The sequence below is a fragment of the Rhinolophus sinicus genome, linkage group LG03, assembly GCF_036562045.2.
Source record: "Rhinolophus sinicus isolate RSC01 linkage group LG03, ASM3656204v1, whole genome shotgun sequence".
Taxonomy (NCBI): domain Eukaryota; kingdom Metazoa; phylum Chordata; class Mammalia; order Chiroptera; family Rhinolophidae; genus Rhinolophus; species Rhinolophus sinicus.
This window is the reverse complement of record NC_133753.1, coordinates 1,826,701-1,848,581: the sequence shown is the minus strand read 5'-3', so window position 1 is coordinate 1,848,581 and position 21,881 is coordinate 1,826,701. Positions and strand designations below refer to the sequence as shown.

At 42.9% G+C, this 21,881-nt stretch overlaps 1 protein-coding gene, 1 non-coding gene and 1 pseudogene across 2 annotated transcripts in view; 2 read left to right on the top strand and 1 right to left on the bottom strand.

Moving 5' to 3' along the window:
• PPP1R13B (protein phosphatase 1 regulatory subunit 13B) overlaps positions 1-21,881 on the bottom strand; it is a 74,682-nt gene that overhangs the window by 26,662 nt on the left and 26,139 nt on the right. The window contains exons 2-4 of the mRNA XM_074326816.1: positions 18,611-18,758; positions 15,023-15,142; positions 10,274-10,350 (exon numbers count right to left, since the gene is read on the bottom strand). Of these exons, the coding sequence (XP_074182917.1) occupies positions 10,274-10,350; positions 15,023-15,142; positions 18,611-18,758 (345 nt within the window). The remainder of the gene's footprint in view (positions 1-10,273; positions 10,351-15,022; positions 15,143-18,610; positions 18,759-21,881) is intronic.
• Positions 2,584-3,359, top strand: LOC109455590 (dCTP pyrophosphatase 1; annotated as a pseudogene).
• LOC141570978 (U6 spliceosomal RNA) lies at positions 17,401-17,507 on the top strand. Its single transcript, XR_012495403.1, has one exon. It is a non-coding gene; the product is annotated as a U6 spliceosomal RNA (small nuclear RNA).

Below are 21,881 nucleotides of genomic sequence, written 5' to 3'. Positions count from 1 at the left end.
CCTGCTTGAGCAGGGCATGATGGCTGGCCTCCCACAGAGCTCACAATCCAACAGAGAGCCAGGGGGAAGCTATCTTTTGTGAACCAGCCTCGAAGTCACATGGTGTCACTGTGCGCACCTTCTTTGTTAGGAACAAGTCACTAAGTCTGGGAGAGGAGGGGAACTAGCTCCACTTTGGAAGGGAGGCGTGTTAAAGAATCCGCAGGCATATTTTAAAACCACCACATTCATTTGCTGTAAAATCTCATGGAGACTCTAGATACTTGTGTTGTTCTAGTATTCATGACTTACAGGAGTTTGGTTGTTATTCCCAACAGCACCGTCACAATCCAAAGAACCAAGAGAATGTTTATGAGCATATGTTTAAGAGAGCTAGATTATGTGCAATCAACAGAGGTTTTAACTATAAATGCTGTTTGTTTCCCTAACATCTGTTCCTTGGGGATCAGTCAATAGAGAAGACTAGTGGATTTGGTCAGCAGTTAAACATCTAGTGGCTAACGGGTCACCTCAGATGTCAGCTCTAATCCTGATATGCTGATTTTAATACTCAACCAAGTAACTCCATCTTTGGTTATAACAGACGAGAACAGTACCGTAATATTATTCAGGAAAAGAACGATTTCCCTGTGCCTTCACGTTTCAATGAGATGACATGGCACAGTCCAACAGTTCGTCCTCCTCGTTTCTTTTTGCACTCAGCTTCGACGGAGAACACCCCTTACCGATCGGGGAGCCTAGCCATCCACTCCTGGTCTCTCTCCAAAGGCGCTCTAGATCCAGTTCCCACGGCCATGGTCGCATTTTTATTTGTATACCCTGCCTGCCGCACTTCAGCTTCTGCATGTCTAAACCCAAACTCCCCCTTCCTTCCAAACCTGGCTTCGTCCCTCAATCCCTTACTTCTGCAGTAATGGCGCCTCATACGTCGCACAGAGGTGCGTGCCTCTCCGTGCCAGAGCCAACACGTGCCCACCTTCACCTTTTCGCTCAGATTCTTCCTTCTGTCTACAATGCCCTTCTTCCACTTTCTAAACTCTACCTTCCCATCAGATCTAGTGGCAATGCTATCTGCTTCCTGAAGTTTTCCCTGATCCTCTAAGGAATCTCTCACACAATTGTTCTGACACTCAGGATCTGACATCACTTCCAAAGATGGGAGAGACCTCAGTGTTTGTTACTGAAGTCTGAATTCTAGAGATTCAACAAGTCATGAGCACTTGCTACAGTACGTCAGACATTTATACATACCTGCGCTTACAGTGAATCTTAGCTGACGCTTACAAAAACCCTCTGAGGAAAAGAAGCTGATTTTACAGCTGAGAGAGCTGAGCCTCTGGGCAGCTGGTTGACCAGCTCTCCCCTGCTCACATGGGTCAGAAGCAGTGTCAGAATCTTAACCGGACTCCTGACAGCAGCAAACCAGATTCTTTCCATCACCCAGGAGGTACCGCCCTCCCAGCGTTTTCTTATTGGGCTGTGACATGGGCACATATTATTGCTCCTCATCAAAAGCCGTTTATTGTCTCAAAGGGGAAACCTACCACCAGATACCATTTGTTGATTTATTATTAGTTTGAACTATATGAAAGTGCTGTTTTTGTAGATCAAAAATGGTCAAACATCAACAATTTCAGGTGCGTTAATCTAACAGGCAATGATTAACCTCTCTCCCCACCTTGAAAAACGTAGAACTAAGATAATTTGGTTCTAACATGTAATAATGAAGACATAAAATAAACAGAAGAATGAGAACTCTAGGTAACTCTTTATTTTTGGAAGATTATGAGAAATGACAAAACAGACCATGTCACCTGCCCAGCGTCACTGAGGGCTTCCTGGAGGAGGACAGGAGAGCTGAGAGGCCTGCCTAGCACTGCTTCTGTTATCCCAGAGGAGGTCTACGTAAGCCAACTCCATCTTTGACTTTCCTGGAACAATTTCCTATAGGCAGACACACATGAAATAAAATGGACTAATTTTAAAGGCTTAGGTCTGATCATTTTTCTTGAGATGATTTTAAAGGAATTTGTTTCCTAGGTAATAACTGTTCACATACAAAATAAAATGTTTCAGATTTCTTTAAAGAGCATTCTGTTAGCTAATAATAATTTATCTTGTTTATGCTGTCATCTCAAGTGACATTTCTTTTCAATTGTAGTCTGCAGATAACGGGATGCCTTTTGAGCTTATGCGTGTATCTCCATAACCTTGAACATTTCACTTTCAAATATTTCCTTTGAAAATAAGCTTCTGAGACTCAAGTACATAGTTGTGACTCTACTGTGAAGTATAGCAAGCAATGACCTCACACAGGCTAGCCACCCCCACCTCATGCACCCCACCCTCAGGACACAGAATTCTCACACACTAGCACCAGAGGGATCTTCCCCAAACAGCTGAGCTTATCTTTCTCTTACTTAACATCCTGTGAGGTGAGCCCAGGCTCTTAGCACCATCCTCCCTCCCCAATCCCCGCCCCCCCAACGCCCAGCTCTGCTCCCTCCACAGCACGGCCTCTCCCCCCTTCCTGTCCCCACACTGTGGCTCCACTGTCACCAACACGTGTACAGCTCTCTTCCACCAGACTATTTTACGACACTTTTCACAGCGTGCCGTGATTTAGTTGTTTACCCAACTAGCTCTAAAATACCCTTTCTTTTTCTGTGGAATTTGAGAGAGACTTTTCAAGCAACCGCCACCAAACACCTTGCTTTTATAATGTCTTTGGTTGTCTCAAATAAAAATAAACTGGACAGAACTGCTTTAAAAAGAATAGAGGAGCAGAATACAGGGTCTCCAGTACAATCTGGGGTGCAGCGTGGTGGGCGACATGTCCCAGGGGGGCAGGGAGAAGCCCGGAGACACAGAGGGAAAAGACTGTGGTGCTACCGGCCCCTTCAGCTTCAGCCCGGAGCCCATCCTCGAGGACATCTGCCGTCTCCACGCTGAGTTTGCTGCTGAAAGAGACTGGGACCAGTTCCACCAGCCTGGGAACCTCCTCCTGGCCTTGGTGGAGGTGGTGGGGGAGAGCTCTTTCAGTGGAAGCCCGATGAAGAGCTTGGCCCCCAAGCCTGGCCCCCCAAGGAATGGGCAGCCCTTCAAGGGGAGCCCAATGACGTCCTCACCTACCTGGTAGCATGAGCAGCCCGAGGCCGTGTGGACCCGCCCCGGGCAGTGCTCTCCAAGTGGACACCAACCCGGACGCTACTCAGCAATCTGTCCCAGGGCTCTGCCCGCAAGCACACAGATCTGCCCCAGGGGGCCACCAGTACAGACCAGGCTGTGGGGACTGCAGCTCTGGCCCATGAGTCCACAGGCCAGGCCTCAACCTAGAAACGTGGGCCCAAGACCTACAACTCAGCACGGCAATACAGGTCAGCGGCTTGGAGGCCCCACTTCCTGAGGTCTGAGGCTCGAGAACCTCCAGAAGACAGCCTCCTGGGATTTTTCTCACTCAATAAAAGTTTTGTTTGGCAAAAAGAAAAAAAAAAAAGAATAAAGGGAGAACTTTCTAAACCTGGGTAGTTACCCAAGTGGGTTTGTTTTTTAAGTAATTCTTTAAATTGTACATGTTTTATATATTCTTCTGTATGTATATTTCACAGGAAAGAAAGAATTAGAGCAAACAGCCAGTTTCCTATTTTGTAATTTAATCACCATGAGATATTTAAAATAACTAGTTTTTTAAAGTGTAACTGGATTCTCAAGTACAATATCATTTCAAAAATGACCAACATCTCTAAAACAAAACTCTGACAAAATAATTAGGATAACATATATCCATGCTCACATAATATTCTAGAACATTAACTCATTCCTCTTTTTTCCTACCTCTTCAAAGTTATAAATTTTCAGGTTTAGAGAGTATCTCTACTTGCCTATTTAGCAAACAAAAGAGTAGGTGATAATGCTATCAAGAGATATTACAAACATGTAGGTTTATTTATTTATTTATTTATTTATTTATTTTTCCCATGTAGGTTTATTTTTATTACATAAAATACTCAGTAAAATCGAGTTTCTCTAATATCTCATTGTATTCTGGAGCTGGACAATTTCATCCCAACAACTGCTAAGTCTCACAGAGCACTATGGCTGAGAGGCCATTGGCTATCTGAAATGTACACCGGCTCCCACCTCGCAGTAACACCACAGCAGGCTGCTTAATCCTATAAACGTGAATTACTCTTATGATTCAAATCCACCCTTATCAACCCAGTTCAGTTCAACACACAGTTATACCCAAGGCAAGTGGCCCGGAATGACGACGGCTAGAAAGATCAGCAGGAAACAGCCTATCAGAGAACACAGGTAACAGTAAGAAAAAAGCAACTACAGGCCACTTGAGAACTACAAGCAAAACACTATGGGAACTGCTCTGTTTTCAACAGTGTGGCCCGTGTGACACACTGAACAACATTCCTGACATCAACACCTAGGTGATAAAACATAAAAACCTATTTTTAAAAGCATCACTGAGCTAACACACAGAAAGGAAGCCACAGGGGCCAAAATAAAGAGACAGCAAAAGCTCTAGGTATTGAGGGCATACCAAGTTGGCTTGCCCATTTGAAGCTTTGCCCTCTGGAGCTGAAGCCTGGCATTAAGAGAGAAAGATGAGGACCAACCAGGGTGGAGAGCCCAACAGGAGATGCCCACATCTGTTCAGGACCCCAACGAGCTATAACCTGAGTGTGGAATGAATGAGAAACACACCCCCACCCACAGAAGGGGCAGCAGGTCAGTCCATCACGGTCTGAGTGAAGAGGGGACAACTGCCCTCAAATCTGTACCCACTATACAGCCCTCATGCAAGCTTTGTGACCCACAAAGGGGACCAGAGTGAGCCTAGCTGCATGCCCAGTTCCTGACCAAAGCACGTGCAAACCTCTCAGGAAATCCTACCTTTATCCAGGCCTCAAAAATGCTTACAGGTAAAGTTCCAAGAAAATGAGCAGTTCATTATCAAAAATCAAAGCACACATGATCAAACCACCATAACTAAAAGCTAGCAGAAGCAACCTATGCAGATACTGAAATTATTAGTTACAGAATATAAAATAACTGTTTAGTGTGTTTAAAGAAATATAAGAAGCTTAAAATATAATTAGTAACCAAAAAAAGGTGGAAAAAAACTTCTAGAATTGAAAATTTTAATGAACTTAAAAACTACTTTATTGAGGTATGATCAACATGTCATAAACTGCACGCATCTAAAGTGTACAATTTTGACAAATGTATACACCATGAAACCTCACTGCAATCAAGAAAATGAACAAACCCATTACTCCCCAAATACGCTGTGCTCTTCTGTAACCCCTTCCTCTCACCCCCCCTTGCTCCCTCCTAAGTCCCAGGTCGACAGACAAACACTGATCTACTTCCTGTCACTAGAGATCAGTTTATGTTTTCTAGAATTTTATATAAATAGAAGCATACAAGATCTGACAACTAAGTTCGCGAACCTGTTATAATGATGTTGCTAACCTTTTTTGATATCAGAGGGATTATTCATTATGAATTTATACCAACTGGACAGTTAACCAAATTTACTTTTTGGAAGTGCTGAAAAGCCTGCATGAAAAAGTTAGACGGAAACAACCTGAACTTTTCACCAACAATTCACAGCTCTTGCATCACGACAATGCACCAGCACACACAGCACTGTCTGTGAGGGAGCTTTTAGCCAGTAAACAAATGACTGTATTGGAACACCCTCCCTACTCACCTGATCTGGCCCCCAATGACTTCTTTTGTTACCCGAAGATAAAGGAAATATTGAAAGGAAGACATTTTGATGACCTTCAGGACATCAAGGGTAATACAACGACAGCTCTGATGGCCATTCCAGAAAAAGAGTTCCAACATTGCTTTGAAGGGTGACTAGGCGCTGGCATCAGTGCATAGCTTCCCAAGGGGAGGACTTCGACGGTGACCGTAGTGATATTCAGCAATGAGGCATGGAGCACTTCTTCTAGGATGAGTTCGCAAATTTAATTGTCTGACCTCATATGTACTAAACAGCCAAATAAACACAGCTGAAGACAGAATTCATGAACTGAAAGATATATCTTAATAAACTGTCCAAAACAGTACAAAGAGACAAAGAAAGGGAAAATAAAAAAAAGAAATTATATTCGATCTCCCAATATGTGGTGATGGAAGGAGAACTGACTCTGGGTGGTGAACACACAAGGGGATTTATAGATGATGTAATACAGAATTGTGCACCTGAAATCTATGTAATTTTACTAACAATTGTCACCCCAATAAATTTAATAATAAAAAAAAAGAAATTAAGAGACAAGGAGAATAAAAGGAAAGATTGAGTTTTATCAGAGTTCAAGAAAAATAAAAAAGAATGAGGAAGAATACTTGTAGAGATGATAGAGAATTTTCCAGAATTGTTGACAGATGCCAATCCTCAGAATCAGTAAATTCACAATTTCCAACAGGAGAAATGAAACGAAATCCACATCCAGTTCTGATCAAAATCGGATTATTTCATCATGCTTTCATTAACTACCATATCTCCACTACATGACAGTAAAGGGATTTTCAACATCAAATAATCGAAAACGGTGACACAAGACTCACGGGAGTGGGGACAACAGAAACATCTGGAAGCTGGAAAGAGCATGGGTGTGAGGTAGCCACCCTAGTAGAGCTGAGACAAACTGGAAGCCAGAAACAGTAAGATTGGATAAACAACCCGGTTCCGACACAGAATCTTCAGAAGACTGGGAACGGACCCCACCACGTACCTCTGGGAAGGGAAAGGCCATGCAGAGCCCCTAACTAGGCAGACTGAGGGAAAGAGGCTTAGAAGCCTTGGGATCCCTAGATCTCCTCCCCAACTCTGTGTCCTCGTGATGGCAGAAGTCTAGAGGTTTGTTCTCGAGACACCTGAAATGTTATCTGGCCGGGGAGACGATAAGCACAGCTGAGTCCTGAGTACCATATGGAAAACAGGGGGACTGCGTGACCGTGTTAATAATAAATGCTTTCAGAAATAACTCTCACATTTACAGTCAACTGTTTGGACAACATGTTTGGACAAAGGTGCCAAGACAATTCACTGGGGGAACAACAGTCTTTTCACTAAATGGTGCTGGGATAACTGGATAGTTACACGCAAAAGAATGAATTTAAACAGAAACAGACTCATAGACACAGAGAACAAACTGATGGTTGCCAGATGGGAGTGGGGCTGGGGGGGAGGTGAGAAAGGTGAATGGATCAGGAAGTGCACCTTGGTCATCACAAAACAGTCACGGGGTGTGAAGTACAGTGTGGGGAATATAGTCAGTGATGTTGTAAAGACCTCGTAGGGTGTCAGATGCACTGCACTTATGGGGGGAATCGCTTCATAGATGAGATCAACGCCTGACCACTGCGCTGTACACCTGAAACTAACATAAAATAATACTGAATGTCAACTATAATTAAATATATATACATAGTCACGGCATGTGAAGTACAGCATAGGGAATACAGTCGATGGTATTAGAATAGCGATGTAGGGTGTCAGAGGGGTAGTAGCCTGGGGGGTGATCAGGCTGTGAGGGGTGTAGTCTAATCAGTATGCTGTTCTGTACACCTGCAAGTAATAAAAAAAATGAACTTGGACCAAACTTCACACCATACGCTAAATTTAACTCAAAATGGATCATAGACCAAAATGTAAGAGCTAAATCAATAAAGCTCTTAGAAGAAAGCATCGGGGCAGGATGAACGGACCTCGGCAACGTGTGGGGCGCGCAGGGACAAAGCCAAAGTGCCTCAGCTTTTGGCCTGGCTGCCTGAGAACACAGGATGCAGAACCGAAAGGGTGCGGTGCACAGCCATTCATTCACACAGCGGGCCCGCGACGCTGGCCCGGGCACTCAGAACTTCAGAGGGTCCCCTCCATCACCAAACTAGTCCGGTGGCTCCCTGCACCTACACTGTGAGTGTAAGTGCTCCGGCTGTGCTAAGCTCCCGCTTTCCTCCCGGGTGTGGCTGCTCCCAGGCAAGCGGCACCCGGAGCTTCCCTGGAAGACGGTTCACGTCGGTCGCAGTCCGTTGCCGGAGAGTGAAGCGTGTCCTGTGCGGCGCCACGGGAGAGGGCCCTGGAGCCTGTGCCTCGTTGGCCCTGGACTCTGCCATGTGCCTTCAGCCTTTGCTGACCTTGCCCTGCGCCCCGAGGACAACTGTACCCTGAGTCCTGTGAGTCCTCCTAGCAAATCAGTGACACTGGGGGCAGTCTGGGGACCGACACAGGCATGTACAACAATGAGAATAAACCAACTTGCCTTGAAAATAGCACAAAGTCAAACCGGATCTTCAAAATCCTATTGGACAAGTAAGTTCTGGATACTTCTGACAAGTGTTCACGGCCTAGGGATGCCCAAACCCGACAGGGCAAGAGAGTCGTGTGGGGAGTTTCCAGGTCCCACCCCACATGTTCTGAAGCAAAAGTCCTGCCTCCAGTCTGGGCCTTTCCCATGAAGACTTTCTGATGCAGATACACCTGGCAGAGCCCACAGAGGCTCGAGAGTTGGAGCGGACAAGCACATCAGGCGGCAGGAGTGAGAAGAGAACTCGAGGAATGATCGTTAGGAAGTGGCGGGTAAGGAAGGAAAATCCACAGTCCTACATTAGCAGGGCTTCTCCCGATGGCATAGGATGAGGGCACTGGAACCAAAGTGGAGAAAATATAATCTAATTACCCCTCAGCTCTGCAGTGGCTGTAATGCAGGGTCTCTGGTCCTGCTCTCGGTGGGTGGACACAATATGGTGAGGCCAAAAAGGAACAACAAAGCCAGAGATAGGGGAGTCCTACCACTATATTCTCACTGGCGGCTGGTCGAGACACAAAAGCAAACATCCGCCAGTACCCCAACAACGGGTCTTCCTGCACCACAGTTTCGCTGGCGGCCGGGCAAGACGCAGGAAGTAGGATCCACACGATCTGCAATCCACTATCTGCTTGCTAACCACACTTATTAGCCGCAATCCGCCATCCGCTTCTCTGCCAACCAACCAAGCCCCTAGTGTAGCCACAGCAGTTATATCAGTGGCTAATGGCTAACCGGTTACAGCTGATGGCCATCTGATCACAGCTGATGACCATCTACTACCCGAGCCAGCACCTTTCCACGTGAGGCCGACAGCCTGGACACTGCTCTCTGGGACTCTGTCCCCACAGTGGTGACCTGTGAAACTTAAAATAAACACTGCTCGATTTTCACTTTCTAACCCATCCACAAAGTATGAAAGGCTCGATTACAGTTAGATAACAGCAAAACATACTATTAACCTCGACAACAAGTACAACTGAAAATGCTGGCAGGTGGGTGGGAAGGGGAGGTGGAGAAAGGGCTGAGGCGAATACGCTCGTCTTACAGGGAGGGAGACAGAGATGCGACTCAAAGCTGACAGTACAACGAGAGAGAGATTTAAGTGTATCGTTTACAGTCATGACGGTAGCCAATAAAAGAACTAAAACAGCAATTCAGTAATCGTAAGTTGGGAAGCAGAGCAGCAGAGTAACTTGCTCAAAGTTAGCTGGTTAGAAAGTTCTGAAGCCAGTGCCTGAATACGGGGCCTAGACATCAGACCGTGTCCTTACCAGTATTTGGCTGCTCCAAGCACTGTGCTAGGAAGTCACCTGCCCAAAATTACCTACTTCGTCAGTGGCAGAGCCAGAAAAAGAAACTAATTCTCTAGCCTTAAAATTACTTGGAAAAGGTTCTTACAAAAATTTCCAGGAAAGAGCATGGTGACACTGTCCCGACGTGCTCACTTTTACTGCACACCAACGTTTCTTAGAAAGACCCCTCGGCTTAGACACACTTCCTCACCTATAGTCAATGTCGGCCTACTCTCCAGCTCTACATCACGTGACAAAGGAAGCCCCCTCTCCTGGAGACAACTGTGAAGACTCAACCCACCAGCCATTCTGCCTTTTCAACCTGAAGGAAGGTCTAGAGCCATTGTCACATGCACAGAGGTGGCAGCTGCTAATCCAGGATGTGCCATGAGCAGCGACATGGGAAGGGCAGGGAGGGCCTGCTCTGCCCAGACCACACAGCGCAGGGGCCAGGGTGCGGAATGGTGAGACCACTCAGTGCTTGCCTCTTTACAGATTCATACAAAGTTTTAAAATACTCAACAGAAATGATCATTGCTTCCCAAAAAATAATTATTTAAGAATAAATTATATCCCAAACTCATTAGCACATATAAAAAGCAATTTAAAAAATTAATGTAAGTCACTGTTGCTTACCCCATTTTCAGTACGTTTTTCTCCAGGTACACTTATCACATTTCTCGGAGTTCTTTGCTCTTGGGTCTGACGGCCACCTAAATAAATGAAAGGACCGTGAGGGATATAAATGATAAATGTCTAATTATTACATTGTTTTGTGCACCTGAAACTAATTTACTAAAAGACATACTAGAAAAACAATATTTTCCCATTTCTTTATTTATTCGAATATTATTTAACACAAGTATAAAAAAACAGTTGAACTCAAGACTTAATACAGTTGAAAAAATGTTTTACAATTAATCTGTATATACAAAGTTATTTAAATGAAATTTTTTCTTCTAACATTCTATTTCAGAATCATAAAGCTGACTTTCTAACACTTAAAAATGGTCAAGAAGGGGCCAGCCCGGTGGCTCAGGCAGTTAGAGCTCCATGCTCCTAACTCCAAAGGCTGCCGGTTCGATTCGCACATGGGCCAGTGGGCTCTCAATCACAAGGTTGCCAGTTCAATTCCTCGAGTCCCGCAAGGGATGGTGGGCTCCACCCCCTGCAACTAAGATTGAACACGGCAGCTTGAGCTGAGCTGCCTCCGGGATGGCTCAGTTGGTTGGAGCGCGAGCTCTCAACCACAAGGTTGCCAGTTCGATTCCTCGACTCCCACAAGGGATGGTGGGCAGCGCCCCCTGCAACTAAAATTGAATGCCACACCTTGAGCAGAGCTGCTGCTGAGCTCCTAGATGCCTCAGTTGGGTGGTGTCCTCTCAACCACAAGGTTGCCAGTTTCGACTCCCGCAAGGGATGGTGGGCTGTGCCCCCGGCAACTAGACTTGGAGCTGAGCTGCACCCTCCACAACTAAGACTGAAAGGACAACTTGAAGCTGAATGACACCCTCCACAACTAAGACTGAAAGGACAACAACTTGACTTGGAAAAACATCCTGGAAGTACACACTGTTCCCCAATAAAGTCCTGTTCCCCTTCCCCAATAAAATCTTTAAGAAAAAAAAAAAAATCAGACCAAAAAAAAGGTCAAGAAGGTAAATTTTCTGTTATGATTGTTTTACCACATTAAATTTTTATTAAAATATTTTAAAGGCTTTTATACTTTAGAAGAGACTAAAATAGAACTTAATATCCATAATAAAAAAATGCACAAACCTGATCTTCACAAGTAGCATTAAAAGTTGAGATGGACACTATTTCAATTTGGGCAGTCTTATGAATTTTCCTTTGTTCCGTAAAAATTAAAACCTTTTTTAAAAAAGCCCTTCAAATTTAAACTAGAACAATTCTATGTCATGTTTTTTAAACAAAGTAGAGTGATGCACAATGTCGGTACATCTGAAATCACACACACACACACACACAGTCCTGAGGTGTTGAATGCCTGCTTGTCTTCCCAGGTTTACTTGATGCTATTTGGAGAGTTCTCACCCCCCGAGCTTGCTTTAGTACCGAGAATACACGATTTCAAAGGATCATGAACCTAATGTTAAAAAGACAGAAAAACATTTTTGTCTATTTCTTCCCTATTACTTTGAAAACTTGGAAGAAGAATTACATTATGAAAGTATGGCTTCACCTTAAACCATGCATTTCCTCCCAGAGAGTGACATCACCTCCAAGGGGGCAAAGACTGGCTCTTGGGGGTGAAATAATCTTCCTCTTTTATGTATAAAGCAAAGCTATCTAATATATAAACAGATACACAGTATATCCGATGGGGAAGATAGCGGATAAATAAGAAAATAATGTCCAAAAGGGTCCTTGGTGGGTGACAATGAACAGAGCCTAAATAAATGCAGGTGACATGGCAACTGAACAGTCATTGCACACGATCGAGACCAGTAATAGCAATGGGTAACGAATGCCTGGTCCTCAGCCATGTGGGAAGCAGAGGAAACGTCAGTCTTGGAGCCCCACTTCCGGCTGCTTAGTGTATAAGGTGGGGGAGAAGTTCAGTGAACAAAAAAAAAATAGGGACCAAAGTGGCCATGTGAGCTGTTCTGTCCACCACCTGTTCTTGAGCTCTGAGACAGAATGCACATAAGCACAGGGCAGGAAAAGGGCCGAGGGTAGGACATTACTGTGGGGCGGATGGGCTACTGAGTCAGGGCAGGAGAGAGAATGAATATGCAAGAAAGATGTGGTACAAGAGAGAAAGAAGGGGCGATGAGGTTGAAGAGATGGGTAGGGTCTTGTCACACATGCCATCGAAGCTAAGCATTAAATAGGGACGCAGGACTCTGCTGCAAGTTCTGAAAGGTGATGGAATTGTGTGGTGAACTTGCTTCTTCCAATGCTACCTAATCCTCCGCAGCAGCTGGGGCAGGGGAGAAGATGATCTCTCATCACCACACGCCCCTGTCCACTGCCTCCAAACTGCACTCATTCTTCAGGGCTCACTCCAGCGCCATCCCCCCAGCACGCCCCTCTGAATGCTCCATGCTGAGGGCTGGTTCCTTAATTCCCATAGCTCACCACCCGCTCTCCCCACTTGTCTTGTGTACTTGCCATGTCGATGCAACTAGATTGAGCAGCACCATGTGCGACCATGAAGGTCAACTGGAAGGTCAGTGTTGTCACACCTTCCTTATCACTCTGGACAGTTCTCTTAAGTATCCCTAAGACTTCTCAATTTTATAAAGTGAGACTAAAGGAAGACCCTCCCCCCAGCTCACCAGCCCAGGCCATTAAGGGTTATGTACACATATCAGGTTGATAACAGTAAAAAGTATAGCTAGGTAAGGGAGGGTATACCTATTTGGATAGCTCAGGTAGGCAGCTAATACAAATTCTCAGGACTAGAACAGCTCTTGGACCGCCCGCTAGTCGAATCCTTCACAGCAGGATTTTGCACAGAGGCAGGGCCCTTGGCTAAGGTGCAGGTGGATGAAGTGCTGGACCAGGAGCTTGGCCTCCTGATTCCAGACGACCGGCAGCCGATGGACTAACTCCAGAAGCAATAGTGCATACAGCACTGTAACAGGACGGACGGCTAGGGAAAATGATTCTAAAGTAGATCGTAACTCGTCCCAGGGGCAAAATATCCTTTAATTAAAATACAAACAAAGGGCGATAATTTACAATAAAGAAATCCTATATTTACAGAAGGATATACTTCCATTATTTATTTTTTTAATACTACAAATAATCCGCAATCCTGTTAAATAACAAGTTACGGGTCTCTTAACTGCACAGTGTATATGCTTTCAGAAAAAAAGATTCCCTTATTTTCTTTAAATTTTGATTAAAAAAGAGGTAGCATATCCCCATGGTTCAAAATGCAAAGGAACAAGCAGGCACGTAACAATTTTCCCTCCCCCCAGGCCAGCAACGTTACCAGTTTCTTATGTGTCCTCCCAAAGCTATTTCACACGTGCACAAGCCAATGTGGACGCAGTTTCTCCGTTGTCTGACACACAGAAGGTAAAACGTGTGTCCAGGTGATGGCGGGGGTCAGGGCACTATTTGGATGTACCAGGATTTCTTTAGTCCGACGCCCTTGGGAGGCATTTCAGTTGTTCCTACCAGCAATGCTCCGCAAGTGATACCGTGTAAGCCATTCGGGATGTGTGCAGGCACAGCTTTAGGATAAGTTCTCGGAGTGAGATTTGGGGTGAAAGGTTTTGTGCTTGTGTAAGCATAACGGATAGGACCAAATTGCCCTCTACCAAAGCTGCCAACTGACACTCCCACGACAAGTGGAAGAGTGCCTGTTGCTCAGCTCCCTTGCCAACACCGTGGTATTATAATACATGCTGTAACCCTTGCGTGACACGTGGACTAGAACAGCTCAGTGCTGTCCCTGCGTTTCTTAACAGGAGCAAGGCTAAACAGCTTTTCGTGTATTCTGGGCCGCAGGTATTTCCTTTTCTGTGAACTGCATGTTTGGTGTGCATTTTGCTGCTGCTTTTTTTTTTTTTTTTGCTTATTGGTTTTTAGGATCTCTTTATATATAAAATAAATTAGCCCTCCTTTGCAATATGAGCTATAAATATGACTTCCCAGTTTATAATTTGTCTTTTGATTTTGCTTAGAGTGGTTATTGCCACCTAGTTTTTTTTTTGTGTGTGTGTGTTTTCAATTGGATAACAACGTGCTTTTTCCAGGACACATCAGCTTCAAGTCGTTGTCCTTCAATCTAGTTGTGGAGGGCGCAGCTCAGCTCCAAGTCCAGTCGCCGTTTTAAATCTTTAGTTGCAGGGGGCACAGCCCACCGTCCCATGCGGGAATTGACCAGACAACCTTGTTGTTAAGAGCTCGCACTCTAACCCACTGAGCCATCTGGTCGCCCCAGTTTTTTGTTTTTTAATAATTCAGTTTGTCTCTTCCATTATGGTTTAGTGTTAACATTTAGAAAGGTCTTGTTCATCATAAAAAAATGCCATATTTCCCAGAATGTTTCCAATCCTTTCATGGTTTTATTTATTCTTAAAATCTAGGTATTTGATCTGTGTGGTATTTATCAAAAACAATTCTTTTAGACAGCAGATCCTCGCAGGTGTCTGAGCGCATTATTGGACTGACTTTGGGTCCTGAGAAGGAAGAAAGAGCTGGGTGCCTAAAAGGCATGAAATAACTGTACACTGAAAGAGATCAAGGAAACCTGACCAGGTCAAGGAAACGTGCAATAATACAATTCTCCCTCTCACCACCTGTGAGTGAAGGGGAAAAACAGCGTGAATAACTTATGTTAATATTTACTATTTAAAAACAATTTATGGCAAAAATTAACAAATGAGGAAAAAAGCACTTATCTACCTTGTTCAATGCTCTCGGCTGGGGACTCCTCATGTCGAAGGAAAAATTTCACTTCTTCCCTCCGTGGACCCCACTTCTGAAGATGCTCATACATCATATGATCGAAGGGTATGGGACGCTCTAGAAAAACACACACCAAATCTTATTTATCTCAGATCAAAATAATTCCTACCTAAACTAAAAAATGAATAAAAATAAATATAAATAAATGTACACATATATTAGAATTCAAGAATATTACAAGCACTAAATTTTAACTTTAACGAAATAAAAGCAGGAGTGTGAAGAACGGGAAATAATTTAAGTAACCGATAAACACAAGAGCAGTCTTACAACATTAAATAGGCAACATTGAAAAAAATGCTCTTTACTATATTTACCATGAAGCAGTATGCCTCCCACTCTTCAAATAAACATATCAACAAATTGGCCGGACTTTGTTATTCGTTAAAATGCTACAGGTGGTAATCAGATGTACAAAGGATGGACACACACTTGCTGGCAATTCAGGGAGCCCACACAGGCACTTGTACACCAATGTTCATAGCAACACTACTCACAAGAGCCCAAAAGTGGAAGCAACCCAAATGTCTACCGACTTATGAATGGATAAATAAAATGTGGTGTAACAGACTATGGACATTATTCAGCCAAAAAACAAAAAAAGAATTAATTACTGACATACATGCTATAACATGGACGAACCTCGAAAACATTATCCTAAGTGAAAGAAGCCAGGCAGAAGATGCCACATATTGTACGATCGCATTTATGTGAGGTGCCTAGACTATGAAATACACAGAGCCAGAAGGGAATACAGTGGCTGCCCGGGCTGAGGGGAGGAAGGCGGGGGAAGTACAGAGTTTGGTGACGGTTGCACAGCACCGTGGATGTCCTAATAAACCAATGAACTGCATACTTTAAAATGGTGATTTTTATGTTATGTGAATTTTATCTCAATTCAAAGGGGAAAAAGGAAATCTTGTGATATTCCCACTACTGCTTGTGCTTGAAAGTGAGGAAGGATATCAGCAGGTCCCAAGGCTTACGGAAAACCACCTGGGGAGTGGCAGGACAAAACTGTACAGTATTTTCCCCCTTTTAACACATGTGTATGGCTGGGGAGAGACTCTTCTGCTCAGTCTAAGAACTTGACTTTGAATCAAGAGAATGAACTTTAAGAGCTGTAGTCCTATCATACATTCATGGTGAGATTCAAGGTGCCCTAGAGTTCTAGAAAAGTTCCAGATTTCTATAAAAAAGAAAATCCTACCGTTCACCAAACTGTGACAGAGTGTGCTGCCGCCCTTTCACCTTCCCAACTGTGTAGGCAAACTGTGCCTTACTCAACAAATGTGAGGGCCTGGACAGAAACAGTTTCATCTCAGCTGAAAAGGAAATCTGTGTGTGCTTAGCTCAAGCTCAACTCAGAACTGAGTATTACAGCAAAAAACAAGCACAAAGTGAGCATTAAATTTTTAGTTTTGAAAGTAACACTTATTATATATACAGGCCTATAAAGATTTTTAAAAACACGTGTTTATAATTTTAGAATTGTGAGGTCTATACTGAAGTCTAATTGTGTCCCTCAGTTTTGCATAAAACTGTGTCTTAAGCTCTATCCTTATTAACATTGCTTTGACTTGTGGTGTTAATAGCTTTAGTTTTAATCACTTTAATAATCAACATTATCAATAAAATTCATGTTTTACAGTTTTTTACATTAATTAAAATGAATTCATAACCTTTACTTAAATCTACCAAATCTGAGCATAACTTTATAAAAATTAAGTCCAATTTTGCCTTAAGCCACTTGTTTAACAGAAATTTATTGTTTCCTTTTATGAACTAAAAAAATTTTAAAGACAAGATTAATTTCGGCTGGCCCAGTGGCTCAGGCGGTTGGAGCGCCGTGCTCCTAACGCCTAGATCGCCGATTCGATTCCCACATGGGACAGTGAGCTGCGCCCTCTACAGCAAAGATTGTGAAAAACGGCTTGACTTGGAGCTTGGCAGCCACGGGCAGCCGGAGGATGGCGTGAGCTGCTGTGGGCTGCTGTGAGTGGACAGCAGCCATCCAGAGCTGCTCTGAGCATCCGACCTACGACTGGAGACCAACTGCCTCAGCGTGAGGGGGTGCAAAAAAGGTGAAGGGATTAAGAAGTACAAATTGCCAGTTATAAAATTAGTCACAGGGATATAAGGTACCGCACAGGGAATATAGTCAATAATATCGTAATAACTATGCGTGGTGCCAGGTGGGTACTAGGCTTATCTTGGCAATCACTTTGTAAGGCATATAAATGTCTAATCACTGTTATACATCTAAAACTAATATAATATTGTATGTCAACTACGATTAACATAAATTAAAAAGAGTGCTTGCTTCGGCAGCACATACACTAAAATTGGAACAATACAGAGAAGATTGGCATGGCCCCTGTGCAAAGATAACACATTAATTCATGAAGCGTTCCTTACTTTTATGGCAAATTTGAAAGCTGCTAAGAGAGCAGATCTTAAAAGTTTACATCACAAGAAAAAAAAATTCTATAACTGTGTATGATGATGAATGTTAACTATGGTTAATTAGACTTACGGTGACCATTTCGTATACAAATATTGAATCATTACGTTGTATACCTGAAACTAATATGATGTCGTTTGTCAACTATACCTCAGTTAAAAGATGTAAAACAAAAGAGATTACACTGATTATCCCTAAGTGCCCTTTAAACACTTACACTTGGACGCTCAGCTCATTATCACCTCAAACTCAAAATGTGCCAGTTGGTCATTCCCTTACTTTCCAACAAAGACCCATCCCTGACTGCCACACAGTTCCCTCTTCCCGCAGGCTGAATACAGGGTAACCCCCCACCCCCCGGCCCCCACCGATGCTGCAGGCCTGTGAGCTGGTCTAGTCTCTACCCTGCTGCCTGCTCTCTCTCAATACCACAGTCATATTCTTCTCTTGTCCAGCCTTCACATTGCTCGCCCTGCTCAGTGTACCCTATTCTATCTCAATTCAAGCCCTACTTTAGAGTCCAAATTATTCTACGCATTTTCTGTATTCAATAATCATACTACCTACGCTGCCCAGCTAGCTGACAAAGTCCTTAAATGTAAGCGCCAGTATTTACTCTTCTCACTTTAATAAACAAATATTTATGAAGGGTCTACCATTTAAAGGGTTTTGTACACAGGGAAACACATACTGTTTCTGCCTTCATGAAGTTATCACAAGAAAAAGAGTAGACGGACACCTCAACGTGTAACAAACCAAACCCCAGAAGGTCTCCGTGGACAGAACTCTATTTGGTTAGTAGTAGTATCAAAAAGACTCCACAGAGCTGGACCTACTGTCACTGCTTCTTTCAGATGGCTGTAGGAAGGATCAAATCACATAACATGCTTTTTTACAAAAAGCACCTGTAAAACCCTATCCCCATGTAACATAATACTCTTTTTATTTTAATCACTCAATTCCTTATTACCACTGATAACTAAGAACCGGAAACAATATTTTGCATTTGATGAACATTAAATTTTATGTACTTAGTAATCTTTGTAGAGCCTGATACATACCATTTCCCCTCCACACTTCAGCTAAATGGCAACTGCCTTCTCCAGGTTCCTTGCAAAACTCCACAACATCTCGACATGTTGTTTCTGGTGTTATAGGAACTTCTGTTAAAATCTGCTCATTGTTGCTCAAGAACACGGTTAATATCATCTGTAAGAGAAAAGATTAAAGCTACAACTTAGAGTCATCACAAAGAGATTCATCAGTAAATTGAAAGTGACCCCCCACCTCCCTACCGCCACTCCACCCACCTCCACCCCCATCCCCGCTCCTGCCAAAATGCCTACAGGATTAGTTTTGGGAAACTAATAAACTGATTACAAAATTCATGTAGAAAAATCAAAATGTAAAAAAATAAAAATTCCAAAAGAGAAAAGTATTAGAAGGGAGCCAGCGTTACCAGATATCATAAGGCCTCAAAACAATATGGCACTAGTACATAAATAGATCAATGGGACACAGAATCCAGAAACAGAAAATGGTAAACGATGAAGGTAAATCAGAATCGAGGAGGGAAGAGACTGTACAATGAGTGATGTCTGAGCAATTAAAATACCTATCTGGGGAAAAATGGATTGACTGCACATCATACACTAGCAGAAGTTTCTAACAGATCAAATATTTAAATATAAGTCATAAAAGTTCTAGAATAAAACTGGGAAAGTTCATTTTATAACCCTGGTGTACAGAAGCTTTCCCTAACTGACTCAAAAACCAGACACCACTTTAAAAATTGGTATATTCAAGAAATATAAGAATCTTTTACAAAGCAAAAAAGACAAACTGGGGAAAAATATTTGCAATTCATAGTACAAAAAAAGGCTAATCTCAATATATAAAGGGCTCCTAATATTGTAATAAAAAGACCAAAATTCCAATATATTTTTTAAACTTTTCTGAGAAAATATATCACAGTAAAAGAAATGCAAATGGCCCTTAAATATAAAAATACATTATAATGTATTTGAGAAAAATAAAAATATTTTAGCATTTTTTTGTCTTTAAAAATCCTAACACTTTGATCTAAGATCTGAAGAGATCATAGGGATTTAAAATATATATATATATTGCTCCTAAAGTACAATTTAAACCAGATTTTCTTTCATCAGACAGTATTATAAAGTATTTCTGGTTTTCTTTTCTTTTTTTTTAAGTATTTCTGTTTAATCTTTGATCAAATCAACAAAATCTGCATTTGCCCCAAATTCTCCTCTCAAAACCTCATCTGTCAACTAAATATTTTAGTTCATTGTTAAAATACTTTTTTCTTAGAAGTGCCCTAAATTCCTAAGTTGTGAGATCTTTATATTTTATGAACTGGTCAATTTTGGTCAATCTTAAGTAACCAAAATTGGTAATAGTTATGAACTGGTTTCCTAACCACCATCTCCCCTCACCAACCTACCGTTCAGCATTGCCAGTTCATTTTCTAAACGTAAATCAAGTGAGGTTATTCCCCTGCTTAAAATATCCAGGAGCTCTGTGCTGCGAGACAGCAGCCCTTTCCCAAAACATTTTTTTCTGGAATATAAACGTGAAAACAGGAGTCTAACAGTATTGTTCACGTGAATCTCTAACTTTTCCCCCCAGAGACTCTCATAGGGCTTGACGTCCACAGAATACCCTCTGAGAAAGCCTCGACTACAGGATAAACTGCCAACTCGATTCCTCACAAGCCTTCTGCACATGGATCAATGGGACAGACTGTGAAAGAAACCCAGAGACACTAGCCTTCCAGCCCTAGGGCCTCCCTGCACCAACAACCTTCACCTTGCTCCCTCAGCTCCAATCACGTTCTCTCAGGCTGCTGTCCCTCGGCCTGGGCACTCTTCCCATGGCCTGTAAACTCCTACTCACCCTTCAAAACTCAGCTTATATGCTCCCTACCACCTTTGCAAAGCCTCCCTTCACCATCTCCTCTCACAGGGAGGATACACGATCCATCCAGGAAGTCCTCACAAGTATCTTTATTACATCACAGCATTAACATGTCTCCCTCCCCTCACTAGACTGCTCAATGCTCCTCCGAGCACCTCGCTTTTCAATCCCCCATTTCCCACTGCCGCCCCACATCTGACGCATGGGAGGCACCCTACAATCTGGCAGGCTCCATGAACCACACAGAAATGTAAAACCTCCACCATACCATAGAGCTGAGAGAACACGGCACATAATCTAAGCAAGACACAGCCAGTCTGTTAATAAACAAGCATTTTTCCTTCAGTTCTTGGATATTATAAACACATTTCTACTTTATAAGAAATTAAAGTTTTTTTTGCTCACTAACCCATAAGAGGAATTTATTTTAAAATGGGGGGCTTTTGAATACTGAAATAAATGGCCTGGAACCAATAGAATGTAGACTAAAGTAGGAAATTCCTAGATCCAGTAAAGACAAGCTCAGAACTGAAAGGGTCTTAATGCTAGAACAGTGTCACCAGAACAACTGGAATGTATTTTTATTTTGTTTACATACTTTATTTTATACTTCTCTTGGTAAACATTTTCTCGTGTGATTTCATAGCCTAGCTTTTCAAGATCTAATATGTTTTCCTAAACATTGCTTTATACAGAGGGTGCCCAAAAAATATATATACAATTTAAGAAAGGAAAAAGCCGTATTAAAATTACGCTGATGGTAAACACTTCGAGCACCTCTTGTAACTGCAGAAGTCAAATGTGACTTGTATTCATCTTTCATTATCGATATACATCGAGTATTACAATTTTAATACAGTTTTTTTCCTTTCTTAAAAGGTATATACATTTTTTGGCACCCTCTGTATATCAGAATTTCAAATTAGTGAAACTATTTTAAGGCTTTCACGTCAGGGCTGTCCCCACAGTTCACTAACAGCCGGTGAGAATAGCGCCCTGCCTCTCACCTTCCATCTCTGCTGTTCCTCACCCCTGACCCCGTCTACCACAGCGTGCCATGGTTTGTTCTCAACACTACAAGCTGGGGAACGAATGCTTACAGAAACATTTGCTTCTGGAAGACGGGACTCTGGCCAGAACCAGTGTCTTGCAGGCCCACTCCCCGCCACGGCCACAGAGCAGCCCTGTGACTCTTGGAAAGGCATGGCTTGTGCTTACTTGCTCTGAAAAGCAGAGTCCTTATGAACTTGCTGTCAGAATGAACGACGGCATGACACTATTTGGGGGCACTTTTTGAATTACCATGACTTCTCAGCTCATGAATAAGTTCAACATGATAGGGGAGGGGGAGGAGAGACAGGCTGGCAGAGTTGTGAGTATGAACATTGATTTTTA